General features: G+C 43.0%; 1 protein-coding gene across 1 annotated transcript; it reads right to left on the bottom strand.

The window, feature by feature from the left end:
* Positions 1–11,137: 11,137 nt before the first annotated feature.
* Positions 11,138–12,045, bottom strand: LOC136473385 (uncharacterized). Its single transcript, XM_066471035.1, has 2 exons — positions 11,652–12,045; positions 11,138–11,538 (listed from the first exon to the last, which is right to left on the bottom strand). The coding sequence occupies exons 1-2, from the start codon at positions 11,929–11,931 to the stop codon at positions 11,336–11,338; spliced, it is 483 nt and encodes a 160-aa protein (XP_066327132.1). The 5' UTR covers positions 11,932–12,045; the 3' UTR covers positions 11,138–11,335.
* Between the last annotated feature and the right edge of the window lie 8,368 nt (positions 12,046–20,413).

Here is a 20,413-nt window from a genome sequence, read left to right as displayed (position 1 = left end):
TCTCTACCGAAGGGATCTTAAAATCATGCCCTAACCACTTAGATCAGATGAGGTTCAGGATTAGGGTACCTTGAGAGAGTGAATGAAGATACGATTGGAAATCCAAGTCCCGGGGCCTTCGATCTTGATGCAAATCTCCTCCGATCCAATCTCCCTCTCTTCCTTATCATGGTAGAATCACTCGATCACCAATATGGTGGAACAGAGGTGGCGGCGTCGACTTGGAGGAGAGAAAAGAGAGATAGAGGATCAGGGCTGAAGGGGGTACCGGCCATTTTTATAGCCTAGCTCATACCGGACACGTCCGGTAGGCATACCAGACACGTCCGGTATTTGTGGGTTGGCTGTTCTTTTTCCAAATTTCATTCATTTAATTCCAATCCCCTTTTCTATCATTTCTTGATCCAAAAGCATGTATGTCCTTGATCCAAACAAGGTGTAAACACTTTTCTTATCCAAATACCATGAGTATCACTTCTCTTTTCCAAATATTTGGCATATATAGATTTTGATTACTTGAGAGATAGATTGTGAGACATAGTAGATTGTGGACTTAAAAAAGTCATGTCATGTGTAATTAGTTAATTAAACAATCAAGGAGAGCTATAATTATCACATGACAAGGCTAGGTCACAAAGACCAAGATTTAAATAGTTTTTCAAATTCACACCACCTACACATGCTAGTTATGGGTTTTGAAAAACATCTCTTCTATGTCACACAAATGCACATTCTAACATATAAAGGGCCTTAAATGCACTTACAATGCATGTATGTAAAGACATACCTTTGCCTTGAGCCCACAAGAATACCACTAAGAAGATACATAGCATGATAATCTTTATGTTGACCTTAATTGCCAAATAATCATGCTAGATACATTTTCATTCAAAGGACTACAAATAATGCTAGATAAATGTGTTAGTCCACAAAGGTGCAAAATAAAAACTGAGCTCCCCCTAAATAAGTGCTTTAAGTAATTTGAATGACTTTCAACTAGCACTTTATTCTAGTAAGAATATGGGAGACAATTTTCTATTTTGAACCATAACTAAATAATTTGCCATATTTAAATTTGAGTTCAAGAGATGCTCACAATCCACTTAGATTTGGCAAACCACAAGCTTCTGAGTAAATTGAGGATATATGAAAATATATGGATCAAAGACTCAGTTGTAATCCTATTAGTGTTCTGGTTCCTGCAATACCGGACACGTCCGGTAGGTATACTGGACACGTCCGGAATACATAGAACATAAACACTTTCATTCTGTCCCTATCCATACTGGACACTTCTGATAGTAATACTGGACACGTCCGATAGGTGCAGGACAGAAACAACTAACCCGCTGCTTGTGATTCTTCGTTTTAGCTATAGTATTTAATTTATGCCCTACATCTCAACAAATGAATTGCTCTACTAGAGAGCTATTAAAAGCACCATATGGCAAACATGATAATTATCAAGTAAAACTAATTAGCCACTTTCAATTTTTCATAAATATGCCTATTTGTGAGTCATTGAGCACAAAACAAACAAAGTGGCTATCCTATAAGGTTTAGGTACTTGTTACCAATGGTGAAGATGAAGTAAATGATATATTCATTAAATTATCTTCGGGTCAACCATATAAGAGATTATGATAAGAATTGGTTGATAGATTGAGTGAATATTATCAAATTGCTTGCTCAACCACCCGAAGCCTTCATCTCATCACCAAGTACCTACATCATTAACCTAAGCACACTTTGGTACCCAACTCTTGTTGGATCCTTTTGGGTTAGTCAACAAGTGCTTAGGCACCCAAATGGCTTTAGCACTAGTTTGTGGTGAACACATCACCTTAAGCATATCATTATAAACAAATGTGTTCGGCTTAGGTGTGTTACCATTTGGGCATTCATAGCTTAAATGCCCCTTTCTTCTACAAGCATAGCATATGCGACCTTTGTTTGCTCTATGCTTGCTTTGCTTGTATGGACATCTATCAACCTTGTGGCCCATCTTATTGCATCCATAGCATCTTCTTGTTGCAACTTGGGCTTCCTTTCTTGCCTCTTTGTACATTGGGCATTTCTTGGTAGGATGCCCTAATTTCTTGCTCATAAGATAAGTGCTTTGTCCATCACTTTTCTTTTGGTTGGCCAACTTGTTTGAGGCCTTTTGTTTGGCCACTTCACACTTGTCGGCCCAACTCTTATGTGGACACATGGCCCACTCATGTCCATATAATCCACAACCATAGCATAACTTTTTCCATGTTTCTTGCTCTTGGTTGTGTAGGCCTTGCTTGAGATGTGATTCTTTTGTTGGGTTTTGGAGGAAGCAAGGTTTGAACCTTCTCAAGCTTCTTCACCATGTTATCATGGTTATCTTGAGAATGTTGTGCTTTCTTCTTACCCTTCAACCGAATCACATCTTTCTTTAATCTTTCCACCTCTTCTTTGAGCTCTATGTTTTCTATGAGATTTAGCTCAATTGAAGATTGGCTTGCTTGAGGAGCACATTCATTAGTATAAGAAATATTTAATTGAGATAGTGTACTAGTGAGTGAATGTGTGAGAGGTTAAGAAAATTTTATCGATGTGATCACAACCTCATGAGCCACCTCAAGCATGATGCTTGATTCTACTACTTCATCATGAGAGCACTTTAGATGAACATAGTTTGCTTGTAATACATTATACTTGCTTGATAGTTCATCTAGTTTTGCCTTGAGCTCCAAGTTTTCCTTTTCTAGTTGTGAAACACTAGAAGAAGAGTTAGTAACTAAAGCATGCTCAATTGACAATTCTTCATATCTTTCACTTAGAGCCTTTAGTTCTTCCATCTTGGAGATGAGAAACAATTCTTGCTTTTGAAGTGATTGCTCTTGCTTCTCAATCTCTTCTTCAAGCTCATCATTCTTTTCAACTATCTTCATGATGATGAACTTGTCTTTGCGGTTGAGATGATCAAGGTTGTAGTTGTCTTCAACTTTAACATCACTCTCATCTTGATCATCTCCTTGTGCTTTCTCCTTTTCTTGATCTTTCTTGTTACTCTTTTTCTTGCTTTTCTTGGCCATGAGCCACAAGTGATGAGTATCATGAGATACTAAGGTTGACTCATCACTTGGTCACCATCGGGCTTGAGCATCGTTGCAAATAGCTGCTTGCTGCTCTGCTGCCTCGGCCATATCGAACATGTTCGGTAGGCATACCGGACACGTCCGGTATGTGTAGGTAGACAGCAAGTCATGCACTGCTTGCACTTCTTGCTCCGGCTCGACGCTCTTGAGGTTTTGTGAGGCTTCTTCGCTGCATGAAGACACAATGGACATACTTTCCATTGACTCGATCTCAAGTGCATCATGACATTTGGATTTTCCATATAAATCAAAAAGTCTAGTCCAAATGAGATGAGCACTCTCTAGAGGTGGTTGTCCATTGAAGGTTGCCTCATCTTGAACCTCTACACTCAATGTACTCAACATGATATTAATAGCTTGAGCATTGAGTTGCACGCATATCTCTTCCTCGTTTGATAAATTTTTGTAGTTGCTCCAATCAACTATAGGAAGAGGTATGCTTGTATCTACAATATGCTCAACAAGAGGTATAATATCCCTAAAAGCATTGAGTATATGAATTGACCAAGGTAGAAAGTTTGAACCATCATTTTCGAGAAGCACAGGCTCCAACTCGATAGGCGTCGATATCCTTTTCTCATGGCGGTGAAGCTTTAGGTGAGAACCTAGCTCTGATACCAATTGAAAGGACCTAAGATGCCGCCTAGAGGGGGTGAATAGGTATTTCTAAAAATTAACACCTTTAAATGAGGAAACAATTAGAAAAGGGAGTTTCTAAAATAGAACCTCCAAATTAAGAATAATACCACCCCTCACAAGTTAGCCACAGAGTAAACAAGGTATAAAGAATATATCTAGAAGCTACAATCCTGCAATACAAAGTTAGAACAGAGAATAAATATTTTCAGCACGGGCAGGAAATACCGGACGTGTCCGGTATACACGATTTCTGCAGATCAGCTCCGAACTTGCTCCTTTTGATTTCTATCTTCAAACCAAACTGTAAGCACCTACTAGAGATGACAATATACATAGAGAGCCTGCACAAGAGCTGGAGCAATACAAATATCAAATGAAATACAAATGGAGACATGATATTTATTTTACCGAAGTTCGGACTTGTTCGAGTCCTACTCTCTGTTGAGGGGGCTGCGGGCGACCCAGCGAAGGTCAGCCCTAGAGGTTACCACGAAGGTCACTCTAGCCGGAGTCTTTTTCAACTCCTTTTCCTCCTTCCACTAGTTGATTTCGAGATGGCATAATCGACCATTACAAACTTTTCGAGGCAGCCACAATCTCTCGGGTGCTCTCCGGCGACACCTAGTTGTCTAGGACCAAAGAGTCCAAGAGTAACAAATGCAAATCACAAGATTGAAAATATGCACAAGTGCTCAAGTGGTTGGATTGCTCTCTTTTTGAATTTCACTCAACCTATAATTTAATTTGGTAAATTTGATCAATCACTCACTAAGAGAGGGTTGGGAGAGTTGGCAAGGCTCAAAAATGTGTGTAGTGTATCAGCAGTATCAGCAACCTCCAAAGGTGGAGGCTTGGGGGTATTTATAGCTCCTTTGGAAAAACTAGTCGTTGTCATACCGGACACGTCCGATATGACTTACATTGCCCCAACGGTAACTAAGTTACAGTGACAATGTGAGGCGTTGGAACTCCCGATAAATGCCAAAACTCCCGACTCACGTCAAAACTCCCGACCCTCAACACATTTGAAAACTATGGTAACTGAATTAAAGTATGTGAGGTGTTGGAACTCCCGACTCATGCCGGAACTTCCGACCGTCGGAACTCCCGACCCTCAAGGCAATTGAAAACTAGCCGTTGGCCTCTGGTCGTCCATACCTGACACGTCCGGTATGACCAAGACAGTGGACTCTCCAAGTCAGTTAAAGCGTGAGATGTCGAAACTCCCAAAAAACCAACCTGAGAACAATAATTTTATCATTGCTGGGCAAATACCGGACACGTCCGGTATTACTAGACCAGCAAATACCGGACACGTCCGGTATTACTAGACCAGCAAGAGATCAGTTAGCTCTTTTGTCTCCCAAATACTCAAAACTCACATGGGTTGGCTTAAGCACTTATGAAACATTATCTATCAACATGATGCATCCCTCTTAATAGTACGACATTCCTATTAACTTAAATTTAAAAGTGTAATGAATTTAAACCTTTTGAGTTGATCTCTTTCAACAGAAGCCGTGTATTCCATTCTTCATCAAGTGAGGGTGCCAACATGTTGATACTGATCTTTTCACTTGAGCATAGCCATCTTGAGCACGTGACTTGATTCCACTCATCAAATTTGAATAATCCCAAATGTATCATGTCACTTCCATTAAACACTCCAATAGTGATTTGATCCTCCACATAGACATGACCATCATAGCTTGATTAATACCTCAACTAAATGCAAGTACTTCCTTCTTCACCCTAGCTAGGTTCTTCGGCCGCTAAGCCGTCGCTTGCCCTTCACCCTTGCTTAGTGCCTCGAAGCCTTTCCTTGCTATCTTCACCATCTCAAGCCATCAAGTCATATCTTGTGTTGAATCATCCATTCATGTATTGTTATCTTTTTCATTTCAATTTAGAAAGCTTCAAATATGAGACCATTCCATATGCAATCCCTCATATCTCATTAATTAATTCTTACGAGCTTGCTTTCACATAGTATATGAAAATCCCATAATAAATAAGCCTTTGTATGAATTCTATTTGCATTGTTGTCTTATGCTTGAACTAGATTGTTTATACAATAACACATTATTTTGGCTTTCATTAAGTACCTGTGAGATAACCTATTACCTGTCTACACTTAGCAAACATGTTAGACCTTTAATCAGTTGTCATTCAATCATCCAAAACTCACTGAAGGGCTAGATGCACTTTCATAAAGAAAAGAATGAAAAAAGTAAAAAGATAAAAGAGTATGATACAAGGATAAGCTAGGTTCGTAGCTAATTCAGCAACCGTTTCTCCGACAATGACGCCAGAAAGCTTATTGGTATTTATTAACGTACACAGAAATGATCCACAAATGCACGGATACTGCTGTAGCTTTCACCCGAAGATTTTAAATATCGTATCCACAGGGAAACATGTGAGGTTAACTACGGTCCTACTTAACCCGGAGTAGCAACAAGACTTAAGAAGGTCGGGAGTGTAGAGGAAATCGCTAAGGTCTTCTTGTTAGAAACATTACTATGGGTACATTCTATAGATGTGTTAGAAACATCTATAGGTAACCTATAACAAGAAAAGGAAAAAAAAGAAACATTACTCAATTCCCACATCACGCGAGACAAAGTGGGCGTGCAATCCCTTGTTCGTGCGATTACCGTGCAAAAAAAGCTTCTTCAGGAGGAAACAAATCATGTGGATTAACATGCATAAAAAAAGATCACAGTTTATGCTAATCAAATCATGCCATGCCTAAAACATCTACCACACATCTATAGATCACACATGCATCAATTAGATCTAGAAAAAAAGATCTTTATGCATAAAACTTTTCTTATTTACACATTTTACGAAACCAAAAAAATCTATATATATATATATATATATATATATATATATATATATATATATATATATATATATATATATATATATATATATATATATATATATATATATATATTCAGTAGCTGGCTACAAAATAAGTTATTCTGTAGCCACCTCCATTTACTATAATTTTATATACTAATTTACCATAATATAAATACATATTTACGATAGTTGGGTTACTATAACACATGGGGATATTTACTATAACGTTATATTAAACCACTTAGTAAGGAGTTACTATAATCTCGTAAAATAACATAGTAATTATCGTAACTCAAAGCGGCTATAGAATAAGTTATTCTGTAGCCAGCTACAGGATAGTAGTTCTCTCTCTCTCTCTCTATATATATATATATATATATATATATATATATATATATATATATATATATATATATATATATATATATATATATATATATATATATATATATCACCTATTACCGTCCAGGAAGTAATAGATGTTTCTAACCATCCAATCTAATTAAATGAATGGCTTAAAGTTATTTATGATGCAAAAATTCGAAAATCAATGGTCCAGATTTATTTAAGGTCTTACTACCTCCTAAAAAAGTTAACGGCGTACTGTAACATTTCCTCTTTTCTAATTCTATAAAAACTCCTCTCTTTTTTTTTTTTTTTTGAAACCACGGCCATGATTTCCATGTCTAGATCCGAAAGTTGTGTTCCACAATGTTATGGTCCCCAAAACTACGATATTCAAACTGGTTGCAAGCCTGTTTGGAATTGTAAGCAACTATCCAATCAGTGGTAGAACTTGTTTGCTATCACACTAACCCTCACCCTTTTTTTGTGAGACCTAGTCACACACACGAGCGCACACTCATCCCTATGAACATATTAGTTGTAGTGTCATTTTTGTGTCATCGGGTAGCTTATACATGTTTTCTTTACAATAATCAGAACTTGTTTTGTCCGATCCTGTCCAAAAGTCAATTCGTATGATCATGTTCATGGGTGTATATATACCAATCATCTAATCCAGATCCAGAGACATGTATTAAGCAACCTTCATGTTAATGCCACGTGTCACCATGAGCATCACTTAATCACTTTCTGCATGTCATCATCTCTTCCTAACATCATGACAGCGCCATGAACAAAATTTGAGAAACATGTCTACAGGTTGATGTGGTTAGGGTACATCCTTCCTGCAAAATAAGAGTATACACGAGTATATATATGCATGGACCAATTTAGTTAGTTTTCTAGAAAACATAATATAGTACTATAGTAGTATACACGAGTCTTGTCATGTGCCGCCCAAGCATGCATAGGCATATAGAATGCCCATTTTCCGACTGCAACGTGCCAACGTTGAATCGATCGTGCCGGCCGAACTGCCGAGTTGTTTGTCCGGAGCAGTTGGAGCTAGCTGCATGCAGGAGTACGTATATTTTTTATATAAAAACTGCGTCAGCTTCCTTCGCAGAAGCCCCGTCCACGTCGTCCCAAATTCCCCCGTCCGTCTGATCTCCCGTTGAACGGCCCAGATCTCTTCGATCGGATTTTATCGGAAGCGGCTCCTCCTGATTCTCTTCACCTGCTTTGGCTTCGACTCTGCTTTTTTCTAGCTTCTCTAGCTTCTCGTTCGAATCTAGTCAGCCAAATATATATCCAGCTTCTGCTTCACCTTCCTGAAGCTTCTCAAAATATCCCGTCCCTCTCCTCGCTCGTCGCCCCGACCGCCGCCGCTTCCGCTAGGCCGCGCCCCTGCCTTCCTCTCCCTCTCCCTCTTCCTCTCTCTCTCTCTCTCTCTCTCTCTCTCTCTCTCTCTAGACGTCGCCGCGTGTCGGCCGGCCCTCGGCGCCGCAGAGCCTTGGCGTGCGACGCGCTCGCAGTGGCACGGCACCTTCGGCCTACGGCACACTGTAGCGCGTTGGCCCTACCGGTGGCCGTCCCTGGCCATGCCTCGCCGCGGGCGGCCTGCGCCGGATGTCACGGGAGTGTCAGCCCCCCAGTGCCGCCTCCTCACACCGGTCCGCGTTTGCTCGTCTACTTCACGAAACCCTAGCTCGCGATTCTCCATGACTAACATGTCGTGCAGCAGATATGCCTTTGCCTGCTGCTACGACGTCTCAACTAGGTGTGCCCAGGCTACACTGTGAGCCGCGCTGAGGGTTGCGCAAGATTTGTGCAGGTAATATTTCTCTATAATATTTTGTTATCCTCTTCCCTTCCTTCGCTCTGGCCTCTGTGTATGCCCAGGACAGAACAGGAGGACGAATAGATCAAGACGGTGGAGCCATGTAGATTTGCTGATGGAGATGATTATGCTCATTGAATCCAATTCTTGATTTCCAGGCTTGTCTTGCCTCAACACTGCTATGCCTAGGTATCTGGGTTCCATTTAAATTTTTTCCCTGTTTAAATAATTGTTAGGTCCTTCTGTGTCTTTCAGCTGCTCGATGCAATGCCAGAACCGAACAAGATTCCGTTCTTGCTGCCGGCGCTGACCTTCGATTCATCGACGCCAGGTCTTACTCCTCCACATTGCCGGCGCTTGGCTTCGCTTCATCGACGCCACGACCATTACTCCGTTATTTGTATTTCATCCTCCTGCTGTGTCCTTCGATTCTCCGCTTCCTGTTGGCTTGCCGCGCTACAGTCCCAGGTGATGGCCTTTTAAATTGGAAAGGAGCATTGTCCTCTTCTATAAATCGTACATTCTAGCAGCATGAAAAAAGGTTCTCTGTTTCCTAATTTGGTGTCAACTTTTCAGGTTTGGTTTCCTAAGTCATAGGATCATCACCAAGATAATAGAGAAATTGGAAGCTACCTGCTACATTCTGGCATCATGAAAAAAGGTTAGCCTTGACGCTAATTTTTCGATGGTTGGTGTTTGTGCCTCCGAATGGGAGTGACATAATATATTGTATAGCTAGTATAACATTTGTATTTGAAAGATATATTTTACCCATTGCCCACTAAAAAATGTATAATGTGACGTCTCCTTTTCATTATTCTGGTTGTTTTCCCACATAACCAACCGAATTTTCATGACCAAAGTAGTCTTTAATTTTTTTTCAATTGTTATAGGTGTGTAGCCATGTCCTTCTTAGTCATTGCATTGCAAAGAACGATTGAAATTGAACTTTCCATGTGGCACTAAAGTATCAGCGGAATTTGTTATGTTCGTTCGCCTACCATATTTTATTGAATCTTATTATTTCATATATGCACAGCTGCAAAGATGTGACTTTCTCCATGTGTAAAATTTTCTGTGTAACTGCATGTGCGCGCGATGGCGCGCGCCCCTCTACTAGTGCTTTAACAAACGTACCTTGCTGCGTGCAGAAGCGGCAGCGGCGTGGCGTGCACCCAGTCAAAGTGCTGGCGGTGGCTGCCGTGCACCGCCATTTGGCCGATACTGGCTGAAGGAGACTGCTGTCGTGTGATCAGTATTGGGTAGGAAGCACGAGAGGACAGTGTCTCCAACAGTTGCATTCGAAACGAAACAAAGGTTTGCAAAAAAGATTGCTGCATGGAGCAATTCCATTCTCCGAAGGAAGTGGCTGGAGATACTGCTAGCTCATCGAGTCATTGGTTCGAGATATGACATGAAGAATAGCAGAAGGTACTGTATTAGGTCTTGGCTGTAGTGTTTATCTGTTTCCGTTTTCATGATCTCCACGTACCAGCGGGAGATTTCCTCGGTCGCTGATTTGCTGCTGCTGGAGCATCCGAGCAGCCGGATCTTTGCTGGGCGTGGCCGCCTGGGCAGAGAGAAAGGCGAGGCTTTTCCGGATCCATGCATGATTCGTTTCCTCCCCCGTCTGCCTTTTGCATCACGCGAACGCACACGCGACGCGACTTCCTTTTCGGTGCTCCTCTCTAGGGCCCTCCTCCCATCATCATTGCTCGTCGTCCATCAATCGTCATGCACGGCGAGCTGCTGAGGCCAGGCCAATGCCAGTGATGATTACCAGCACCAGCACCAGCCACCAAGAGTACCCATCTGAACGATAGGAGTGCATCGATGATCGATCACAGGAGCAGCAGCCAGCAGCTGAGCCGAGATCTCCATAGAATCACTTGCGTGATGGGCCGGCCAATCACCTGCCGTCCTGCCACACCGGTGCCGAAGCGTGGCGCGCGTGGATCATCGGGAACTCTTTCCCTTCTCTTGTCAAGAAAGAAAGAAAGAAAGAAGAATCGCATGCGCGCACACACACTGACACTCCGGTGAGTCCAACTGCTGCCTGCCTGAGACCTGACACTCATGGCAATGGCATTGGACCACTGGCATCGTTCAATTCAGACCCTGTCTGTGCTCGTGGACTGCTCCACAGTCCGCACGATGCGAAGTGGCTAAAGCAAACAAAAATCACGGTGATCTCCAACAGCAGGCAGCGTGACTGCACACGCCGCATGGATACGGACGGCCGCCTGATACCGCCATCAGCCGAGGATCTGTCAGTGTGTGTGCTACCAAATTCACCTCTTGCAAACCTGCTTCACTGTTCCATTTGCCAAAGCCAGCTACACTACACGGGGAGCAGGAGCAACTCCTGGATTTCTCTCACTCACCCAACCCAATGTACAGCAAGAGCAGCTACACTCCCATCCCCTGCTCTGCTTCTATACTACTGTAGACTACTAGTCCCTCCGGTCCCGTCCAGGTTGCATTGCAGAGCGGCCTCAGTCGCGTCGCGTCAGCTCGCCGCCTCGGAGATGCTCTGCAGCGACGGCTGCCAGTGCCGCCCTCTGCCGCCGCCCCGGTGTTGCCGGTCCGACTTCTCCGGCCGCCGCTTCCGTTCCTGCCCTTGGCTGCCCGCCGCCGCGGCGTCCACCACCACCACCTCGCCGCAGCGCCGCATCTTGTCCTCCCTCCTCGCCTGTATCGCCTTCGCCACCTCTGCGCGGCCACAACCAGCGGTGAACGGATCAGCATCAGCCATCAGCAGCTTGCCTCCGACCATGAGAGGAACGAAACGGAGCATCCAATCCAAGGACAGAGAAGGAACGCACCTTGCGAGGTGATGAGCCGGTAGACCTGCCCCAGGAGCAGCGTGTCCTTGGGCTTCAGCAGCTTCACCTTCGTGATCCTGGCGCCGCCGCCGCCCGCCGGGTCCGCGTCCTGCTTGCCGCCGCCGACGCCCGAGGCGCGGAGCACGACGAGCGCCACGTAGTGCCCGGGGTTGCCGCGCATGACCTCCGCCGCTGTGGCCGCCCCGTACAGCCGCTCCACCTTGCCGCCCGGGTGCTGGATCACCACGGCCGCCGCCTCCGCCGCCTGGCAGTTGCCCATCGATCGATCGCCGACGGCGCCGGCCTCCCCGCACGCACAGCCTGCTCCAAGGCCGGCCCTCCACTGGTTGCTGTGACTTGCTCGCCGAGCCGGGGGCGCCGCTTGCGCTGGGGAATTGGGATTCTCCTCTGGGGAGCACCGAGCACCGGTTGGGCGTCTTATATGGCCGAGCGCGGCGCGGAAGGAGACGGGACGGAGCGATTAGCACGTTGGTTACCGATTTATTAATTTTAATTTAACTAATCGGCATCTGGACGTAATTCTTGGCATCTTGCGAGGTGATTAGTGGAAGGGGTCAACGTGTTCGGCCTTTGTTTAGGAGGAGGGTGTGCAAAATGGCGCCCGGATGTGAAGCCAGGGTAGTAGATAGACTCGCCGTTTTGTCCTTTCGCCCCGGCCGTGACATGGACCGTGGACGTAACACCATTCGTGCATTCACTTACTCTCGTCGTGTGTTAATTATCCCTTCGTTCCTAAATAAATATCTTTCTAAAGATTTAAAATTTATCCTAAAATAAATAATATACTTTACATAAATAAATAGTATAGATATATTGCCTCCTAATGCATAAGTTAATTAAGATGCATATAAACCATAACTACTAAATTAAATTAGGAGGCATATCCTCCAGGAAAGGAAAGGAGATGAAGATAAACTTGTCTTTTACCAATGTTTTTAACCTATCTAAAATTCCATAAAATTATTTGTTATATGGAACAGAGGGGGTGGCATTTGTTCGGTGGATCTTCGTGATATAATTGGCGTCCGTGGATCGATGTTTTCTATATAGATATCCTTACATCTCTATGTTAAGTCAAAGCGGCTGTGTCTACGAAAGATATCGGTTTGTTGTGGGAGTTATGAAAAAAGTCTCTAAGCGGCGGTGTCTACGAAAGATATCATTTTTTTGGAAACTATGAAAAAAATCACAAGCAATACAATGTATAGGTCGCTTGATAAGTGGTGGGAGAGAGATGACTTGCCAAAACACCTTTTTGCCTATTTGACGCTAAGGATAAGTAGAGAAGCAACCATTTGATAAGGCTAGACTAGAGATGCAACCAGACTAACCTGCGAAACCCGCATATAAGCTTATTTTTATGGGTTGCCGAGCAACCCACAAATCCTAGATAAGACATCATGCATACTTGATTTGGACTTTCTCCTAAATGTGACATGTGGGGATTTTGTAGTTCCATTGATGAGAAGAAGCATCAACTAAATGGGATTACGCCTTTAGGTTTTTAACAATAGATGTAATATATTTAGGAAATTAATAATTGTATTCATAGCTCGTACAAGCAAGCATCAAAAGTTTAAAACTAACACTCATGATCTTCTTTGATTTTTTCGAAGCTAAAAAGTGAAACTCAAATGGATATATGCGTTTGCATCTCCTTTTAGTTCATTTTTTCCTTTGTTCTTAGCATCAATTTCCACATTTCTATTCAAATTCATATTCTATAATTCTTTCCGTTTCAATAATATTACATAAATTTCTAATTATATTACTCTTTCCTCTTATGTGTGGAAATTAACGGATTTTCAATTGAACGTCATCGCTTCCTTGCATCTATCCAATTTATCGATGAACAGAAAAGAATCGGTGATTGTCCGGTAGATGTTACTTAATTTTTGTCTTCTTCTACTTCATGAGTTTTTAGCTATTTCTGATAGAGATGACCGTGAATTTTGTGTCAAATTATTCTTGTGATGCCATGTCAGTATTGAGTCCGCGCATCTTCAAGATATGATTCGTGTCCACAAATTGAAGTTTTCTAGAGAGATATAGGCCTGGTTTAGTTCCTAAAAATTTTCACCTCAAACTATCACATCGAATCTTGCGGCACATGCATGGAGTATTAAATATAGACGAAAAAAACTAATTACACAGTTTGGTTGAAAATCGCGAGACGAATGTTTTAAGACTAATTAGTCTATGATTAGCTATAAGTGCTACAATAACTAACACGCGCTAATAATGGATTAATTAGGCTTAATAAATTCGTCTCGCAGTTTTCCGGCGAGCTACGTAATTAGTTTTTTTTATTAGTATCCAAAAACCCCTTCCAACATCCCTGAAACATCCGATGTGACATTTAAAAATTTTCATTTCGCGAACTAAACACAGCCATATCAAAGTAGCAGTGTCCGCAATAGATATCGGTTTGTTGCAGAAGCTATGAAAAAAGTCCACAAGTGGTGCAATCGTATAGATCACTTGACCGGTGAAGTGACAAAGGTTGGGCATGTGTAGAAAGGCAACGAGTCGCAAAAGCCACTCATGTCATTGGTTATCTGCCTATTTGATGCTAAGGATAGTTAGGGAAGCAGCTAATTGGCACACTAATAGAAAAATGGGTTGTAGTCCTGGTTGGGAATTGGCTTTAGTCCCGGTTTCTCAATCGGGACTACGAATCCAGGACTAAAGGTCCATCCTCAGGAGAAAAATAAACGAAATTGTAGAGAGAATTCTCTTGCAATGTGTGAGATTCGAACTCATGACCTCTTTTCTCGCGCATAAACTCCTTACCAATTCAGCTGTACACCACATGTGACAGGGTCCTGGACACTCTCCTTTTGAATTGACCTGTAGGGTATCTTTAGTCCCGGGTGAAAGACCTTTAATCTGGGTTGGTGACATCAACCGGGACTAAAAGGTCGCCCTTTAGTCCCGATTGGTATTACCAACCGTGACTAAAGATTGAAGGACCTTTAGTCCGGGTTGATAACACCAAGGGGACTAAAGATGGCCTGCTGTGAAAGCGTGCCAGGACAGGGGCCTTTAGTCCCTGTTGGTAGCTTCAACCGAAACTAATTCTTCCTTTACTCCCGAACGTAAAAAAAATACTGAGAGTAAAGCCCAAAATCTAAACGGATGAAAAATCATTTCTCTACTAGTGACATTGACACCGCGCAAACTCAGTAGCCGACATCCACTTGGACTTCCTCCTTACTGCTAGATGCGGTTAGTTCCATTGATGTAAAGAAGCATCTAAAAAGCTAAATGCGAGATGCTTTAGATTTTTTTATGTGAAACTTAGAAGAATACAATGTGTTCATAATGAATGAAAAGTGTAAATTATAAACAGGTTGTTGCGAGGAAGCATCTCTGGTCCAGAGCTTGAAAGGTGGCACAATAGGATTTGCCATGATTTTATTGGAAGGTGAAAAGTGAAACTCAAATGGATATAACATGTTTTTTTCTCTCCTTTTAGTCCATCTTTTATGCTTCCTTTTTCCATCAATTTGTCACAAGAACTTCCACATTTGTATGATCCCTTTCTCTTTCAGTAACACAACATGAGGCCGACTTGCATTGCTCTTTCCTTTACGTGTGGAAATTAACAGCTTTTGCAACGGGTAATCTCCCAGCAGGTCCTGGTGTTCCCACGGCTAGTAATCTCGTACTCCCTCTGTCCCAGAATAAGGTCTGGTTTAGTTTCTAAAAATTTTTACCCTAAACTATTACATCAAATCTTATGGCATATACATAAAATATTAAATATAGACGAAAAAAATAATTACATAGTTTGATTAAAAATCACGAGACAAATGTTTTAAAACTAATTAGTCTATGATTAGCCATAAGTGCCACAGTACTAACATGCGCTAATGATATATTAATTAGGCTTAATAAATTCGTCTCGCAGTTTTCAGACGAGGTATGTAATTAGTTTTTTTTATTAGTATTTAAAAACCTCTTCCGATATCTCCGAAATATCCGATGTGACATCAAAAAAATTTATTTTGCGAACTAAACACCCCTAAGAGCAAGTATAATAGCAGGTTGTAAGCCGACTAAATGCTGAGGTGGAGGAGAGAGGGGAGGAGAGAGAGGAGAAGCGGGCTGTAAGCTTACAGCCGGCTTAGGCACAAGAACCAAGAAAGTCTGTGAGAGAGACAAGTGGGCCATGTATTAACTGTAAAGAGCTGACTATTATATGAGTGGGCTGAGAGAAGGCTGCGAGAAACCTTACAGTCAGCAAGCCGGCTGTATTATTAGCCTTACTCTAAGCGCGTATTTAGTTCCCACCCCAAATTTCAAAAAAGTGCTACAGTAGCCATCACATCGAATCTTGCGATACATGCATAGAGTATTAAATGTAGACGAAAAAAACTAATTACACAGTTTGGTTGGAAATTACGAGACAAACATTTTTAGCCTAATTAATCCATAATTAAATATTATTTACCCAATAAAAACGAAAATACTACCGTAAACCTGGCTAAACCCGCGCTAAGAGTCGTTGGAGGACTCAGCGCGCGTACCAAGACCGAAGCGAAAAGACCATAATGCCTCTAGCCTGTTCTTCTCTGTCTTCCACATCGGGACGCACGCTCCGCCTCTTTGCCGCGCCGTTGCTGGAGACGAGGAGGGGGACGGAGGAGAAGAAGATGAGGAGCTCCGCCTCCTTGCCGCGCCGTTGCTGGAGAAGAGGAGGGGGCGGAGGAGGAGAAGATGAGGGGCGCCGCCGCCGACGGAGGGGAGGAAGTGGACGCGCCGACGGGGACTGGCGACGACGTCATGGGCCCATCCTCGTCTCCGGCGGCCGCTAGGGTGGCGCGGCGGATCCCTCATGGGGCCACGCCCGCCCCTCGTGCTCGCCCTCGCCAGTGGGGAAGAAGATGAGGGCGCGGTTGGAGATCTCCCGGTTGATCTCAGCCATGGCTGCGCCTGGATCTCGGTGGGGCAATGGATGTGGAAGAAGGCAGGGGATAGGACCCGCTCGGGATGCGCATCGTCACGAGCTCGCTCGGAGGCGCCGCCGTAGTCGCCTTGGCTGCGGGCTCCTCCACCTCCGCGTCGGTCGATCCGCTCGAGGAGGCGCCGTCCGGACTCGCCTTGGCTGCGGGTCGCTCCACCTCCACGCCGGTCGATCCGCTCGGGGAGGCGCCACCGGATTCACCTTGGCTGCGGTCGGCTCCACCTCCGCGCCGGTCGATTTGCTCGCGAACTGCCGCTCCACCTCCGTGGGTCTCTCGATCTGATTCCCCTCCGAGTGGATGCGAAGGAAGCGAAAAAAATGAAGGCCGTAGGCCTACAACCTGCTCTGGGTGGGACCTGAGTCTAAAAAGATTTTCAGCTTATTTCAGTTTATTCTATCTCCAATCGTCCAAAAAAACCATCCAAAAATACTGTTTACCGAACCATCCTAGCTGTTTTTTTCTGGGACACGAGTTAAGCCTAGAACGACAGTCTTTATACTGTTCCCTCCATCTAGAAAAACATACAATTTTGATACAGTGTCATATTTTAGTATTTTAAATTTGATCAATTATAAATAAAAAAATATTAATATTTACGATATCAAATAAATATCGTTAAATTAATTATGAAATATATTTTTATAATAAATTAATTTAAAGCCATAAATATAAATACTATTTATTAAAAATTTAGTTAAATATAAATTACTTTTTTTAGCACGCAATTCATAGTTGCACGTTTCGTGGACACAGGGATAGATAAATATTACTCTCCTATTTGTTCTTATACTTTTTCGTGGGGATAAGGAATATATAGGCATATAGCCTCAATTTGGCTATAGGCTATTTGGACAAGCTAGCAAGACGATGTGTGAAACGTGCTGGGCTGACAGTCGTGATGACGTGGCCACGTCAGCATACGGCGGTCCCCACCGGCACGTGTCGATTCCTGGGTGCGTGCGTATAGACTTTCGATGATCCTATCCTATACGGGGCTACGGGATACGAGTACTCCTACGCTGGCAGGAGTTGTATAGGTGTAGTATACTTTACAGACTGAGACTGTACAGACGCCCGAGGTGTTTGATGCAGGGAATAATGTTTAGAGGTGTTCGGAAGGGGTGTTGAATGTGATGTTCGAATAGCAATAAAAAAATAAATTATAAAAGTTTTTAGTAATTCGTTGAGACAAATTTATTAAATCTAATTAATTTATCGGTACTACATGCGTAAGGTTAGATGCTCGTGTCTGTTGCGCCTGCTGCCTTGGACAAAACTAACCTCGTGCAACGGTGGTGACACGATAGCGGTCAGCGGTCAGCACCAGTGCCGGCCCTAAGGGGTGGGCAGGAGGTGCGACGGGCGAGGACCCTCGTGGGATAGGGGCCTAAGTCTAAGTATATAATACTCCATACCATTTAGCTATAGTCCATTAGGATTTAACATTAATGAGAAGATGTAGCGGTCCATCAGCAAAAGGAGTCGTCGACCTCTTTCTTTCCGGGAGGCAAGGTGCCGAGCCACCAACACCCGCACACGCGCACATAGCGATCGCGAGTCGCGACTTCCGGACTTCAGGCAAGACGGGAGACTGCGAGAGACGCAGTGCCGATCACCAGTTCACCACGCGATCACCAGCGCAGATCACCGAGACACCGATGCTCGAGTTCTAGTCTTCCAGAAGCTAGACGACGGCGTTCCAGACGACGACGGTGACCAGGTAGCTGAAGCAGGGCTCGACGAAGACGACGACATCTGATCTTGGTTATTGCCTTCTACCCTTTTATGATTTGTGAATCTTGGTTCTGAATAAGTTCATATCTAAATTGTCTGGGCCCTAGGTTTTTTTCTTGTTCAATTTTTGTCTAGTACTTTGTACTCGTATAGTTATGTTTTTTTTGTAATTTAGGTCTGGTATTAGAATTTTAGAATGTTACGTAAGAAACATTTATCCAGAGGGGTCATCGCGACGAATTGGCCGGAGTGCCTTCAAAATCCTAGGACCGGCACTGGTTAGCACTCTGCACTGCAGGGCCGCAGCAGGAGAGTTGACCTGTGAGTGTATGGATTGGATGGACGGACGTGATGTGATGGGTCCATCTGAGCCGTCCAATCGATGTAGGCATGGCCAGACCTGCGGAAAGGGTCTGGCGTGGCCACCATGCGTCCTACTACGCCTAGGGATTTCACGAGTTAGTGTACGTAAGTACTGCTGTATGTGGCAGTCCATAATGATTAATGACAGCAATTAGCATATGGAGCTAAGCGTGGCACAGTGATGATAAAAGGCACTAACACATGACGACCCAAAGTGGCCTTTTTTTTTCTTATTAGTGTAGTATGCATAGCTCGATCATCATTATCGCTACAATCATCGTCCTTGATCTATAGGCTCTTTCCGGTTTGACTAAATTTAGCCGAGAATCTGCAAGTATTTTGAACGGTGCCCTGATGATTACCCATGATTGTTCGGGGGAAAAAGGTCCTGGTGTTCTAAGGTTAGTGTACTTGAACGGATTACTTGCTGATGTGTTGGCTCATCATGCGCAGTAGTACTCGCTCCGGTCGTCAAGCGACGTTTTGGAAAGATTCTTGTATCAAGCTTTGGAAACTTCGACTATGGATAGTTATTGAAATGTTTAACTGTAATCCTAAATAATATGTGCATATATTCATCTTGAACAATCTTCTACAATTTATTACAATTGTCGACATATTCAAATATGGTGATCAAGTGTAGTAATTTACATCACTTTAAGTGGAGGAAATAACAGTTTTTTATATGCCACAAAGTGGTTTATTATGCATTTGGTCCAAAACAAGGATATAAAAGTTGGTTTAGGCCTTGTTTGCCTCTACTAGCCAAAAAGCAGAAGCGGAAACAAATAAAGCTGTTTTGAAAACCTAGTAAGTTGGCTTTCGAGGAAATGAACTAAAAGCTAAAAAAACATGTTTTGAGGAGTTTTTCTGACTCTTGGTGTGTTGAGAAGCTCAATTTCTATTGCAAATGAAAATAGCAAAAAAGAGAAAGCTAGCTTTTGAGCCAAAAACTCAAAAGATGCAGCTCAAATAAACAGGACCTCGGTGGTTTTAGTTATAAGGTCGAGCGGTAATGTACTTTGGTCTGCACTAGCACTACAATACGTTTTAGTTTATCCGTTACGAGACAACAAATAGTATTGGAACTAGAGGCGGATCTGGCAGGCGTGGCTCAAGTCCCCCCTACCGCACCTACGCCAATAGAGACCCTCCTCATTTTTGTAGATATGGAAGAGATGAAGAAGGGGTTCTAGAGGTTGGAGATGACTTGAGCCCTCCCTTCCCACTCCTCCCTCTTCTAGTCTTCTATATATTTGTAGCTCTGCCACTAATTAGAACTACACAGTAATATCTATCGCTTTAGAACATTGGTGGAGTGAAAATCATGTTTTAACTTAACAGACTGTTTATCGTATAAACCTTGCAGTGACATGATTATTGAAACTAGTAAATTTATAAGGTGAGACGAGGAACGATGTGCAACACAATGCTCTAATATGAATCAGCAAAGGAAAGGGGATACAGATACCGAACACGTGACAGTCCTATTACAATGAACACGATAAATAAATTTAATTGAATCAAGGGCAAGAAACACTTTACTGTTGACAATCCTATTACAATGAACACGATAAATAAAATTAATTGAATCAAGGGCAATAAACACTTCACTGTTAGAAGGGTTTTGCCGCTGGGTGTTTTGCCGCTGGGTGGTTTGAGCAGTATCAGCAT

The sequence above is a fragment of the Miscanthus floridulus genome, chromosome 8, assembly GCF_019320115.1.
Source record: "Miscanthus floridulus cultivar M001 chromosome 8, ASM1932011v1, whole genome shotgun sequence".
Taxonomy (NCBI): Eukaryota; Viridiplantae; Streptophyta; class Magnoliopsida; order Poales; family Poaceae; genus Miscanthus; species Miscanthus floridulus.
Note: the sequence above shows the minus strand (reverse complement) of the source record. Positions and strands in the feature narration are given on the sequence as shown.

Excerpts from the sequence above, each read along its gene's own strand:
- LOC136473385 (XM_066471035.1), bottom strand. The coding sequence starts at position 11,931 with ATGGGCAACTGCCAGGCGGCGGAGGCGGCGGCCGTGGTGATCCAGCAC. Across the intron at positions 11,539-11,651 it reads CCGGCTCATCACCTCGCAAG|AGGTGGCGAAGGCGATACAG; the intron begins GTGCGTTCCTTC and ends GTGGCCGCGCAG.